Source organism: Sus scrofa, chromosome 9 (assembly GCF_054392235.1).
Source record: "Sus scrofa isolate SSC_HxYL_T2T_F1_AM1 chromosome 9, Sscrofa_HxYL_maternal_Yorkshire_Landrace_v2.0, whole genome shotgun sequence".
Classification (NCBI taxonomy): domain Eukaryota; kingdom Metazoa; phylum Chordata; class Mammalia; order Artiodactyla; family Suidae; genus Sus; species Sus scrofa.
This window is the reverse complement of record NC_139391.1, coordinates 80,611,563-80,624,567: the sequence shown is the minus strand read 5'-3', so window position 1 is coordinate 80,624,567 and position 13,005 is coordinate 80,611,563. Positions and strand designations below refer to the sequence as shown.

Sequence of the window (13,005 nt, the reverse complement as noted above, 5' to 3'; positions counted from 1 at the left end):
TGGCCGTGAAACTTTGCAGTGACTGGAATGAGCAAAAAGGTATAAAAATGACCATGTCTTAAAGGAGTTGAGATTTCATACAGGAGACCAGATTTACAGGCATGCAGAAGGTAAAAAAAAAAAAACAAAAAACAAAAAACCCAAAAAAAACCCAACTAAGTCAGCACACTCAAGGGTCACTTGTGTGGTTAAAGCAAATGCCACAGGAAATGGAAGGGAGGGAGCAACCCCTGTGGCTGGGCGAGTTCCCTTGGAGAGGGAACTTGAGGAGCCCCAGGGATGCGTGGGAGCTGGGGAGGCATTGAGGGGGGCAGCTGAGGATTCTGGGAAGCAGGACCACATAGGAGGGAAGGCCTGGGGATGGGCTTGGGAGCAGACAGTCTCTCAGAATTGAAGACTTCTTGCTCATTCTTCAAATGTTTATTTAATTCCACTCTTTGCCAAGGAGTCTGCCAAATATTACAGGGTGTGGGTAACAAAATTAGAAAGATAATTGGGACTTTGGCATTTCTGCTAAACAATAGGAAGCCAGAGTTCTTATTGTGGTGCAATTGTTTAAGAATCCAATTGTATTGGCTCAGGTCGCTGTTTAGGCGTGGGTTCAATCCCCAGCCCAGTGCAGTGAGGTGAAGGATCTGACATAGCTGCAGTTGTGGTGTAGGTTGCAGCTGCAGCTCAGATTCAGTCCTTGGCCTGAGAACTTCCATATGCTGTGGGTGTGGCCTTAAAACAACAACAACAAAACAGTAGGAAGCTATTGAAGATTTTCTGAGTTATCCAGTGGTATGGAGGATGGGTTTGAGCTTGGATTGGTGCAGCAAGGCCATAGATTAGGCAGCCATGGGTGTGATCCTGATGTGAAGCCCTAATAACTTGATTAGGGTTGTGGCAGCAGGAAGAAAGGGAGAATGAACAAGGAAAAGACATTTTGAAGGGCTGATTGAAAGTGACTAATCTTGTATAGTGGATGAAAGAGAACAGGGGGTAAATATGACTGTGGATATATAGCCTGGCTGCAGGGAGGTGCCAGTAATAAGAATGAGGAAACTGATGAGGGAACCACTAGCTCAAGTGAGAATGAAGGAAGTGATGCTTACTGTTTAGAAGTATAGAGCTGGAAGCAACTACATATACACTTACCTGTAGTGTGAGATGTGAGGATAGGAAGTCTAGGGAGACAGATTGTTACAAATTTTAATAGTAATATATGGTGAATTGCACTTGGGGTTTTATGATTATTCTTTGTCAACAAAAGCATCATATATATTTTTAAATATTTTTGTAGGCAAAATTGGAAAAAATTCTTTCTTTGAAAAACTTTTTTCTTATGACAAAATGGTTCATATTCTTTGAAAATCTGAAAAGCAGATGTATATAAAGAAAAGTAACTTATGATCCATTTACATATCTCCATTTCCCTTTGTTTCTCTACCTTCTGTGGATGAATAGAATATTTTTCCTTATCAGAAGGAAAAATGCTGTTGGTATCCACTTTTTTCCCCTCACCTAATATGTTATCAATATCTTTTCCTGTAAGCAAATGCATTTCTTTTGCATTTGGCCATGTTTATCTTACCGCTCCCTATTATTGAATATTTAGTTGTCTTCTCTGCTTTTCTATCATAATACTGTAATGAATATCTTTGAAATTATGTTATTACACGTAGCTAGCATTTTCTTAGGATAAATTCATAAAAGTGGCATCATTGGATTAAAGGGTGGGTTTATAACATTTTAAGGCTTTTGATACTTGGCAGACTGCCTTTGAAGAAGGTTGTGACAGTATACATTTTGGGTAGGGGTATGTTTACATTTCTCCACATTATGGTGTTAACTCAATTATTAAAAGCAAAACAAAACAAAAACCACAGGAAAAATAAAAAAACCTTTTGCCGTCTTGTTGAAAAATTGTATCATTTTAAATTTGCAAGTTTTTTTAAATCAATAGCAATATGTTTATATATTGACTCTTTGTGGCAATTATAATTTACAAATATATAGGAAATGGAGTAGTATAGTAAACACCCACCTAACCCACCTAATTTAACCTGATTTAAATTAATGTTTGTCATATTAATTTCATAGATATATAATTATATATTTCAGTGTAAGTTAGCTATCACTGTGATTTAGCCTAAATGCTTTAGCATACATCTCCAAATAATAAAGAACAGTTTCCCTTATGGCCATAATATATTGTCATTGTGCACTTAATGCAATTAATAGTAATTCTTTAATAACGTAAAATACTTGATCTATATTCAAATTCTTAATTATATTTATTCACCCCAATAACAGGGAAGTGGGGCAAAGAATAGTTGGATGTAGTAATCAGGTGTGTGCAGCATTTCTCGGTGGCTGAAAAACAGTTGAGAATTTGCCCATCAGCCCCCAGATATGAGTGATTTCTGTGCTGTAATTCCACCCAAGTCTGAAGGCCTGAGAACCAGGGGAGCTGAGGATGTACATCTCGGTCTGAGGGCCAGAGGAGATAGGTCCAAGCTCAAGCAATGGGACAGGGAAAAAAGGGATGAATGCTTCTTTCCTCCATCATGTACTCTATTCAGCCCTCAGTGGATTAGATGAAGCCCACCCACAGTGGGGAGGCCGATCCACTTTACTGAGTCCACAGGTTCAAATGCCAGTCTCATCCAGAAATATTCCCTCAGACACACCCAGGGACAATATTCAATCTGGGCCCCTCTTGGCCAGTCAAGTTGACACATAAAATTAACCATCACAATGAGTTTTACATTAGGTTGTGCAGGATTCCTAAAAGCTGTCCCATTTCAGAAGTATATATGTTTAACTATATTAAAACTTGCAAAAACTGGAGTTCCCGTCGTGGTGCAGTGGTTAACCAATCCAACTAGAAACCATGAGGTTGCGGGTTCGATCCCTGGCCTTGCTCAGTGGGTTAACGATCCGGCGTTGCCGTGAGCTGTGCTGTAGGTCACAGACGCAGCTCGGATCCCGCGTTGCTGTGGCTGTGGCGTAGGCTGGCAGCTACAGCTCCGATTAGACCTGGGAAACTCCATATGACACGGGAGCGGCCCAAGAAATGGCAAAAAGACCAAAAAAAAAAAAAAAAAACAAAAACAAAAACAAAAAAATACTCGCAAAAATTGTAAGGAAGAGAAGCTTCAGGCTACTTGTAAAATCTCTTCTCTCAAAAGGATTAAACAACATTTTAAAGATGTGGTGCTGCAAGGTATATCCCACTCCTCCGACAGGGACCCTCTGTTCACTGCCATGTGGGCAGCAGAACTGCCTTTGTCAACATCTTCTTGGGCTCTGCCTCTGTCCATCAATCTAAGGAAGAGCCTTTGACTTGTTTACTAAATTATGAGGCAGACCACCCCAGCCTTGAGCTGGTTTCAAAAACTGAAGAAAATTGTTTTTTTGTGTCCAAATTAACATACTCCTACATTTAAGAGACAATTTATCACCTCTAAAGAATGAAGCAGATAAAATATGAGATTTTAAAATGTAAATTCTCATGGCATGTAAATCAAGCACACAGATCACAAACGTGTGGCCCCGTAAGTATTCATGCAGTGAGGACATGCATGTAGCCAGCACCCCAGAAGCCCTCTAATGCCCCTTCTCGTCAATATCCACTCCTTCCAAGGGTAACTGCTTGTCTGACTTGTATCACCATACATCAGTATTGCCTGGTTTTCAACTTTATATAAATTGAATAATACATGTTTTTCGGTCTACTTTATTCACTCTTTGTTAGATTCATCCATGTTGTGTGTAGTTGGTATTCATTCGTTCCATTGTGTATACAGTGGTTCACTTAAACATTCTACTGTTGATTGACATTTGAGTTATTTTCTGTTTTTTGCTGTCCAAAATAATGCTGCTGTGGGGTAGGGCCAGCTTAGTGCCATGGCACCAACCACTCTAGTCCCCACCCAGCCTGTGACCAAGGTGTATACATGGAGGAAAAGGTGAAACCCACACAGAAGTGCAGCCCTGGGCCCTGAGGGCCTGGCTACATCCCAAACCAAGGCAGAGATGCTCTCATACTCAGGAGAAACCCAGCTCCATCAGGGCTCCTGCCCCAGCACCTTGGCCCTCAAGAGGTCAGTGATGGCCAGTGAGCAGAGGAGAAGCCCCTACTTGACTGACTCTGGCCACGGCCCTTTCAGCTCCAGTTCTGCCTCCCACCAAGGCAGTAGCTGCCAGCACACTCTGGAGAAGATGCAGCCCATGCTCACTTCAGATCCAGCTCTTCCACCAAAGCTACTGGGCACACCGAGACTGCAGAGAGACTTATCCACATAAGGATACACCTTCCAGGCCAGGATAGGTAACTGTTTCACCTAATTTCATAGAGACAGAGAAAATTAAACAGAATGAGAAGACAGAGGAATATATTTCAAATGAAAGATCAAGAAAAAAATCAAAACAGAAAAACCCTAATGAAACAGAGATAAATAATTTGCCTGATAAAAGAGGTCAAAGCATTAGTAATAAGAATTCTAATTGAATGGGAGGAAAGAATAGATGAACCCAGTGAGGATTTTATAAAGAACTAGAAAATAAAAAAGAGTCCAGACTGAAGAAAACAATAACTGAAATGAAAAAAAAAAAAAAATACCCTGGAGGGAATCAGCAAGAGATTAGATGATACAGAAGAAAACACAAGTGACCTAGAAGATAGAGTAATAGAAATCACCCAATCATAATAGCAAAATGAAAAACATTTAAAAAGATCGTGTAAGGGACTTCTGGGACAGCATCGAGTATACTATCATTTGCATTATAGGGGCCCTAGAAGGAGAAGAGAGAAAAGAGTCAAAAGTGTATTTGATGAAATTATGACTGACGGAAACAGATGTGCAGGTCCAGGAAAGCACAGGGAGTCCCAAACAAGATGAACCCAAAGAGTCCCATACCAAGCGAGACATGCTATACTTAAAATGGCAATAGATAAAGAGAGAATTTAAACTCAGCAAGAGAAAAACAAAATCACTTGCAAAGGCTATCAGCTGATTTTTCTGCGGACACTTTCCAGCCAGAAGGGAGTGGCATGATATATTTAAAATGCTGAAAGGAAGAACTCTACAACCTGGGATGCTCTATACAGCGAGATTTTCATCCAGAACTGAAGGAGAAATAAAGAGCTTTTCAGACAGCAGAAACTAAGACAGTTCATCAATACTAAGCCGACCTTATAAGAAATGTTAAAGTGAAAAAGAAAAGGCTCTAGGAGTTGTCCTTGTGGTTCAGCGGTAATGGACCCACTGAAATACCTCTCACAGTAATATTGCTGTGAGCATTATAATGCTAAAGCAGTTTTTTGGGGGAGTGTGTGTGTATGTGTGTACATGAGTTTCTGTCAGAGATGCCCTTACGAGTATAGTTGCTGGGTTTATGCTTATGTGTGTGTTCAGTTACAATAGATACTGCCAAGCAGTTTTCTAAAGTGGTTCACCAGATACATTTCTTCCACATTTTTCCAATACATGTTATTTCTTTTTAATTACTTTGTGTATGCGTAGTGGTTTTATTTTGCATTTTCAGTGGATCTGTTTTTAGAGGTCAGCAGCTTGACAGTGATTCTAAAGATCATTTGGGGAAAATCTAAGTGTGATTATGGCCAAGAGGACTACCAAGAAAAGTAATGCAAGGTTTTTTAACCTTACATTCATTCAGCAAATATTTATTGAACATGTTTCGCTATCTGCCAGGCAATGGTCTGGAACTCGAGGCTACAGCAGTGGGAAAGGGAAAGAAAAAATCCTGTCCTGGCAAGAGCTTTCCCTTTAGTTATAGCAGTTAAGGTACATGTAGGAGTTCTTGTCATGGCTTGATGGAAATGAACCTGTCTAGTATCCATGAGGACACTGTTTCGATCCTTGCCCTTGCTCAGTGGGTTAAAGATCAGGCATTGCCATGAGCAGTGGTGTAGGTCACAGATGCGGCTCGCATCCCACATTGCTGTGGTGTAGGCTGGTAGCTGCAGCTCCAATTTGACTCCTAGCCTGTGAACCTCCATATGCCCAAATGCCATAGGTGTGGCCCTAAAAAGACAAAATAAACAAAAAAGGTGGGGAGGAATAAAAAAATCACATTAAAAACAAAAAGGTGTCTGTAATCTTGCAAGAGTAGACAGATCAGTTGCCAAGGATAGTACTGAAACATTTTTAGCTGCATTGATGACAAGAGCTGTCATTCTCCCATGCAGTTTGGTCAGAGTACATTCTAACCTATGGAAGCCATTGCTAACTGATCAGAGCTGGTACTGAAGATGGACTTGCTTGCCAAACTTTCCCTGATGACTCTATGATAATTTAGTATGTGGTAAACATGGCATCCTAAAGCTGGGAGAAGGGAGAGTGATTTGATGTTTGGTCCGAGGACAACCAAGACAGAAAGTGGAAAAAGCTCAAGTTGGAGGATCCTTACCTCAAACCACATGCAAAAACCAAAGTATCAGTATATTGAAACTTAGTAAAAGTTAAACCTTTTCAAAAACTAAGAGAAAATGTGTGTGAATGGTTAGTCTTGGGATGAAGAAGAGCTAATTTCTAACTTAGAAGTTATGGAAGACACTGCCAAGGAGAAAAAAAATCTACAGGCTCAATTACATAAAAATATCAAACTCAAAAAATATTGGCAACAAGTATGATGGACAAAGCGGGGAAAGGGCATGTTTGCACACTGTTGGTGGGAGTGTAATTGGTACAATCTTTTTGGAGAGCAGTGTGATAATAAGTATTAAGAGCCTTAAAGTTCCTCTCCTTTGACTCAGCAATTTCTCTTCTGGGAGTCTAGCCTTTGAAAATTGCCAGGAATTTGAACAAATGTTATATTCAAAGCTGGTTACCTTAGCTTTAAAAAAAAAAATACCCCAAACTGGAGATAATCCAGTAATCCTCTAATAATGTCTACTCATGGGAGAAGAGTTAAATTGTGTTTTTAAATAAATGAATTATTCACTACAGTAAGCAAACATAGGTATAATTCTCAATCATAGGACTGCTATAATTAACAGTGACATTTCCTTTATATTTCCATCTTGTTTTGCTTCAGGAAAATCAAAGTATTTTTCTTCTACATTTGCAAAAAGCCAAATTGAACACTAACTGAAGAATAGTAAGATTATTGGTCCATCTTTGAGCTTTTCTTTTGTACTATGCTAACAAATGTTAAACAAAAACCAACAATCTAGAATATTTATAAAGTGCTTATTGTGTGTAGGGTATTGTGCTAAGTATGTTACATGATTATTCATTAATTTCTAGCGTCAATCTTATGAACAGCTTGTGTTATTACCTATTTTACAGCTCAGGAGCCAGAGGCCCAGAAAACTTTAGTCATATAGGTAGTAAGAGGCAGAAGCAGAGCTCTGGGCACCCAGGCCATAGAGACTCCAAAGCTGTGAACTGAGTATCTAACCAAGAGCTTATCCTGTGTTGGAATGACTAGAATGTGGAAATAACCTGTGACTTTTGAAGTTTCCAATGGAACTGTAGTTCCAGAGGGGGCAGAGATGCTGTCGTTGCACCTCTTTTCACTGTGCTTCCCCATCACTGTGACTCCCATCACCCAACTAGCCCTGTACTTCTGGTAGCTCATGGTCCCCATCTCCCCACCCCCCAAGTCACTGTTTGATCCCCAGGGTAAGAGGCCCCCTCCTACTCCAGAAGGATACACGTGATCCCATGTTGCTTCTCAGCTTTTCTGCAGCCCCAGGGGCTCCACAGAACAGGAATGAGCAGGCTCCGCTAATGTGCTGAAAATACTTTGATTTTCCTGGAATATATTGCAGACATACCTGGCAGAATGCTGTGAAAAGCATCACCTGTCACCTTATTCTTATTGACCTTTTCTGCTCTAGAATGGAGATCATGCTGACCATGGCAGCATTTCTCACCCATGTCCTTGAAACCCCACAGAAGCCATGCTGTTAACAGCTTGCTTTCCAGTTCACCCCGTTGGTCATTTTGTTTGTTTGTTTGCATCGTTGATGCCTTTGGAACAGGAATGGGGGCAAAAGAATTTAGTTGATTTCATTCATGATTTCATAGTGAACTCTCCTTTTTTTTTTTTTTTTTAAATTAAGCCATATGTCCTTGCTAAAGCACAAGACATAATATGTCTTTCCAAATTTCTGTAAATGTTTTGCTCAGCCTTGGTGCTGTTGACATTTGGGCTGATGACTGGGTTGTGGGCGGCCAGCCTGTGCATTGTAGGTTGTTTAGCTACATCCATGATCTCTACCAACTAGATGCCAGTTTCTCAATCTGCTTCTGTCCCTTCCCCTAAGTTATGACACTCAGAATTGTCATCAGACACTACCAGATGTCCCCTGTGGGGGGAAATGAAAACAGGCAGCTCAGAGCTAGAGAACTTCACCCCAGAAAGGCAGGTAAGCATACGGAGAAGGCTAGTTCTCGTACATTGTACTTGGCTACTGGGGACATTGGTGCTTGTAAGCTAGAGAGTCAGGCTAACCTACCCACAGCTGAGAACCACTGGTATAGAAAGAAAACTTGCCCTGTAGATAGGTTCATCTGTGCCATATTTTAGATTCAACAAATAAGTGATAAAATATGGCACAGATGAACCTATCTGCAGAAAGAAACAGTCTCACAGACTTGGAGAACAGACTTGTGATTGCCAAGGAGGAAGATGAGGAAGTGGGTTGAACTGGGAGTCTGGGGTTAATAGATGCAAACTGTTTCACTTAGAATGGATAATCAATGAGGTCTTTAGAATGGATAATCAATGAGGTCTTGCTGTATAGCACAGGGAACTATATCCAATCACTTGTGATAGAACATGATGGAGGATAATGTGAGAAGAGTGTGTATATATGTATGACTGGGTCACTTTGCTGTATAACAGATGTCGGCAGAACATTGTAAATCAACTATAACGAAAAAGTTTTTAAAAAAGAAAGAACTAGGCAAACAATGTGTTTTTGCCTTTTTTTTTTTTTTAAAGTGATGGGAAATAACCAACCTTATAAAGAGTGTATTGTCAGATCTGAGATTTTATCCTGTAACTGTTTTCAACTTTTTCACATATTGATCTCGATTATGTATTTTTGAGAATAAAATATCTTCTCTATTCTTTTAAACAGTATGCAAGCATTGAAAAAAATGGTGAATTTTTCATGTCTCCCAATGACTTTGTCACTCGATATTTGAACATTTTTGGAGAAAGCCAGCCTAATCCAAAGACTGTGGAACTTTTAAGTGGTGTGGTGGATCAGACCAAAGATGGGTATGTTTATTTTCAGTTACTTCATTTGGTTGTTCGTTTGTTTGTTTGAAACAGCTTTCTGTTGCTTTAATGGTCAGGAAGTCAGTGTTTACCTTCCCACCTCTTAAGAGCATCTCTCCCTTTAACAATTAATATGTTGTTGTAGAAATAGTACCCTTCACTGTTCTTATCATACTTGGAGATTCTATATGTGTATTTTTGGACATAGTTTAAACAACTGTTAATGGTTTCACAACTATTTTAGTTGAGCGGTATGAAGATATACACAAGTATATGTAGTATATGGGTATTTTTCAAGGCAGCTGTAAAAATTGTGAGTAAATGTAAAACATAGCACTGCAAACATAACTTTTCTATAACCTTTCTCTCTGCTCAAGTAACTTTTAAATGTCACATATGATTAAATGCTGTAAATCTAACAGGCAGAATAATGATTCCAAATCCCCAAGAAAGTCATTCTACCCCAGCTGGAAGAGAGACACTGAACCATCTGAAATTAAATAGGACACTTTGCAAAATGCCTTTGGATTTTTTTTTCCCCTCACCAGTCTTCTCTGTTTACATTTTTAAAAATGAGTCTTTCCTAAGCTAGATAATATTGCATTTGGCTTTCACCATTAAGTGCAAAATTTTAGGCTCCAAAATATCAGTAATATGAAAACCAGTGTACCCTAGTCACAGAGTATAATCTGTAAGAACTAGTCTTTTTCGTATAAACTGTAGTAGACACAGCCTTCTGCCCTTGCCACTTGCCAGCACCCCCTTTGATAGATGTTACCTGCCATTCTGGGGTGGTGTTCTTTAGCTCTGAACTTTCCGTATTGGTCCTGTGTCTGATTTTTCCCACGTGCGTGGATTTGAGATCCAACCAAAATAAACTCCCTTGATGCACTGTGAATGCTCTCAGTTTTATCAGCACTCCCCTTTTCTTGCTATGCACCTGTTGTTCCATCCTGTATGGGGATAACCTCCTCTAAAGTGAGGGTCTGGCTGACAGGAAGGAATTGGGGAGGAAACTGGCAGTTATACTTCCTGTGAAACCCTGGCAGATTGCTGGATTATACCTTCTCTGTTCCAGTAGCAGTTACTCAGGTTATTTCTGTTTTCTTTTTTCTTCACTCACTCTCTCTCTTTTTTTTTTAAAGGGCCATCCATACCCGTGGCATATAGACATTCCTATGCTAGGGGTTGAATTGGAGAGGAAGCTACTGGCCTGCACCACAGCCACAGTAACATGGGATCCGAGCCACATCTGCGACCTGTACCACAGCTCACAGCAACGCCAGATCCTTAACCCACTGAGCAAGGCCAGGGATCAAACCCACATTCTCATGGATACTAGTCAGACTTATTACCACTGAACCACAATGGGAACTCCAGGTTACTTCTGTTTTCCAAGTCCACCCCCAGGTGGAATTCTTTGCTTTGCAGGAAACTGTCAGGTATGATCAGGCCTTCCCTCACAGGGCCTCTCTGGGGAGGTGCAGGAAAAGGCAGGGGTGTATTTCACTCTAGTCCATCCATGCTAAAGCGAAACAGATCATAGATTTATTTTAGTGAACATTTTTTTTTTTTTTAAGAAAAATTTGGTTGTTTCCACATCCTCTGTGTTTTTAAGATCCAGAAGAAGTGTGACCTGATTATGAGTTATTTGATTTATGGTTTAAGATCAATCTTTTTTCTTACTTGGTAGTTTAAACTACAGAAAATCGAAATAATTCAATGAATGCTCAATAGATAAACTTCCTCTAGATTGGCTAGTTAACATTTTTAACACCTGTGTGCTTTTCTTTTTAAAAAAAAGGTGTTCCCATCACGGATCAGTGGTTAACGAACCCGACTAGCAACCATGAGGATGTGGGTTCCATCCCTGGCCTTGCTAAGTGGGTTAAGGATCCTTTGTTGCCGTGAGCTGGTGTAGGTTGCCCCATGGCTCAGATCCCATGTTGCTGTGGCTGTGGTTTAGGCCGGTGGCTATGGTTCTGATTGAGTCCCTAGCCTGGGAACCTCCATATGCCGCAGGTGCAGTCCTAAAAAGACAAAAGACAAACACACACACACATTTTTCTATGCATGTATACCCATAATTTCCCTTTTTCTGCTAGACCTTTTAACTATAAATTGCAGACATCAAGATGTTTAAGTAGGGAGTTCCTATTGTGGCTCAGCAAGTTAAGAACCCGACATAGTCTCCCTGAGGGTGTGGGTTCAATCCCTCGCCTCACTCAGTGAATTAAGGATCCACTGTTGTCACAGATTTTGACAGAGATAGGTTGCAGACTTGGATCCACTGTGACTGTGGCGTAGGCCAGCAGCTGAAGTTCCAGTTTGACCCCCTAGCCTGGGAACTTCCATCTATTTTCAAATGTATCAAGTCTCTCCACTCACTCCCCATAAATGGCTCCTTGCCTTTTTTTTTTTTTTAAAGTCCAGGATCTAGTCAAGGGTTCCTGTACTGCATGTAGTTGTTGTATATCTTTTAATCTAGAACAGACCCTTGCTTTTTATTGTTTTTTCATGACATTGACTTAAAACCCAGGCCCAGTTACTTAGTTAAAGGTCCCACATGACTGATTCATGATAGATTTCGGGCTGCAGGTCAGGAGAGATTCTAGTACCTTTTGTGTCTCCTCAGGAGGCACCTTGTCCTGGCATTGATGACACTTAGCTTGCTCACTTGGTTAAGGTGGTGTCTGCTAAATTTTTTCCATTGGACACAGACCACTTTTTTGTAATTAGCAAATATTATTTCCAAGAGGGCTGAGCAAATTGAAGAATCACCTCCAGTACTTAAACTGACCAAGCTAGTAGCATAGGGTTACTGTTTAAGACCCATTCAGATATTCTTATGCCATTTTCTCTAATCCTAACTCTCATGCACAGCTCCACAGTATTTACTTTACAAATGGGTATAATATACCTGTTTTCAATGGAAAATGGTAAATACCTTCATTTTCCCTTTCTTTCCCTTTCTTTCGAAGCACGGCATTTGTTGAGTAAACAAGTCATTTGTCATCCTCCCAAATCAACTACTGTTCCTTGAAAAAATTACATGGCAGAAGTTGCACTTTGCCGACAAAAGCACAGCACACACGCTGAACAATGAAGAAGCACTGGAAGGGGTGCCATGTATCTGGCGAGGCTCTTGTGGGGTGTGATCACCTAGCTTGACTGACCAGAGGGATTTTAGCAAATAACTTTATTAAAATTTGAAAGGCTCTTTGTAGATTGACAACTTTAGGATTTAAAAATAATGATAGTTGTGCTGGTCCAGATGTCATGATGATTTGAAATACTCATTTTTAGTACTGGTCCGCTAGTTGTGGTTTCTTGAGTCTAAGGACCAAGTCTTGTATATTTTGCTATCTCCAGTGTCGAGTCCAATCTCTGGCCTCTGTTTCACATCAGTTTGTTGACTAAACTTAGGTAAATCTACTAAGAAGATTTTGCCCCCTAACAAAGCCCAGGAGTATTGAGTAATGGAAGCTTTAGTTCAAATTTTAATTTCATTGTTGGAGGCTGAATCATGGCCACCTGAAGATATCAAGTCATAATCCCTGGAATTTGGTAAGGTGACCTTTTGGAAAAAGTGTCTTTGTAGATGTGGTTGAATTAAGGATCTTGAGATGAGGAGATGATCCTGGATTACTTGCGCCTTAAGTGCCATCACAAGCATCCCAATGAGAGAGAGAGATTTGACACATCACTGGCAGGGGTAGAAGGTAAAGTGACCATGGAGACAGAGACTAGAGTGATGGG

At 40.3% G+C, this 13,005-nt stretch overlaps 1 protein-coding gene across 8 annotated transcripts in view; it reads left to right on the top strand.

Annotated features, from left to right (window-relative positions):
* The window catches only part of SLC25A13 (solute carrier family 25 member 13), a 524,650-nt gene that overhangs the window by 359,870 nt on the left and 151,775 nt on the right, over window positions 1-13,005 (top strand). For all 8 annotated transcript variants that reach the window (XM_084977077.1, XM_084977075.1, XM_084977076.1 and 5 more), the window contains one exon: window positions 9,104-9,246. In XM_084977077.1, coding sequence (XP_084833203.1) covers window positions 9,104-9,246 — 143 coding nt within the window. The remainder of the gene's footprint in view (window positions 1-9,103; window positions 9,247-13,005) is intronic.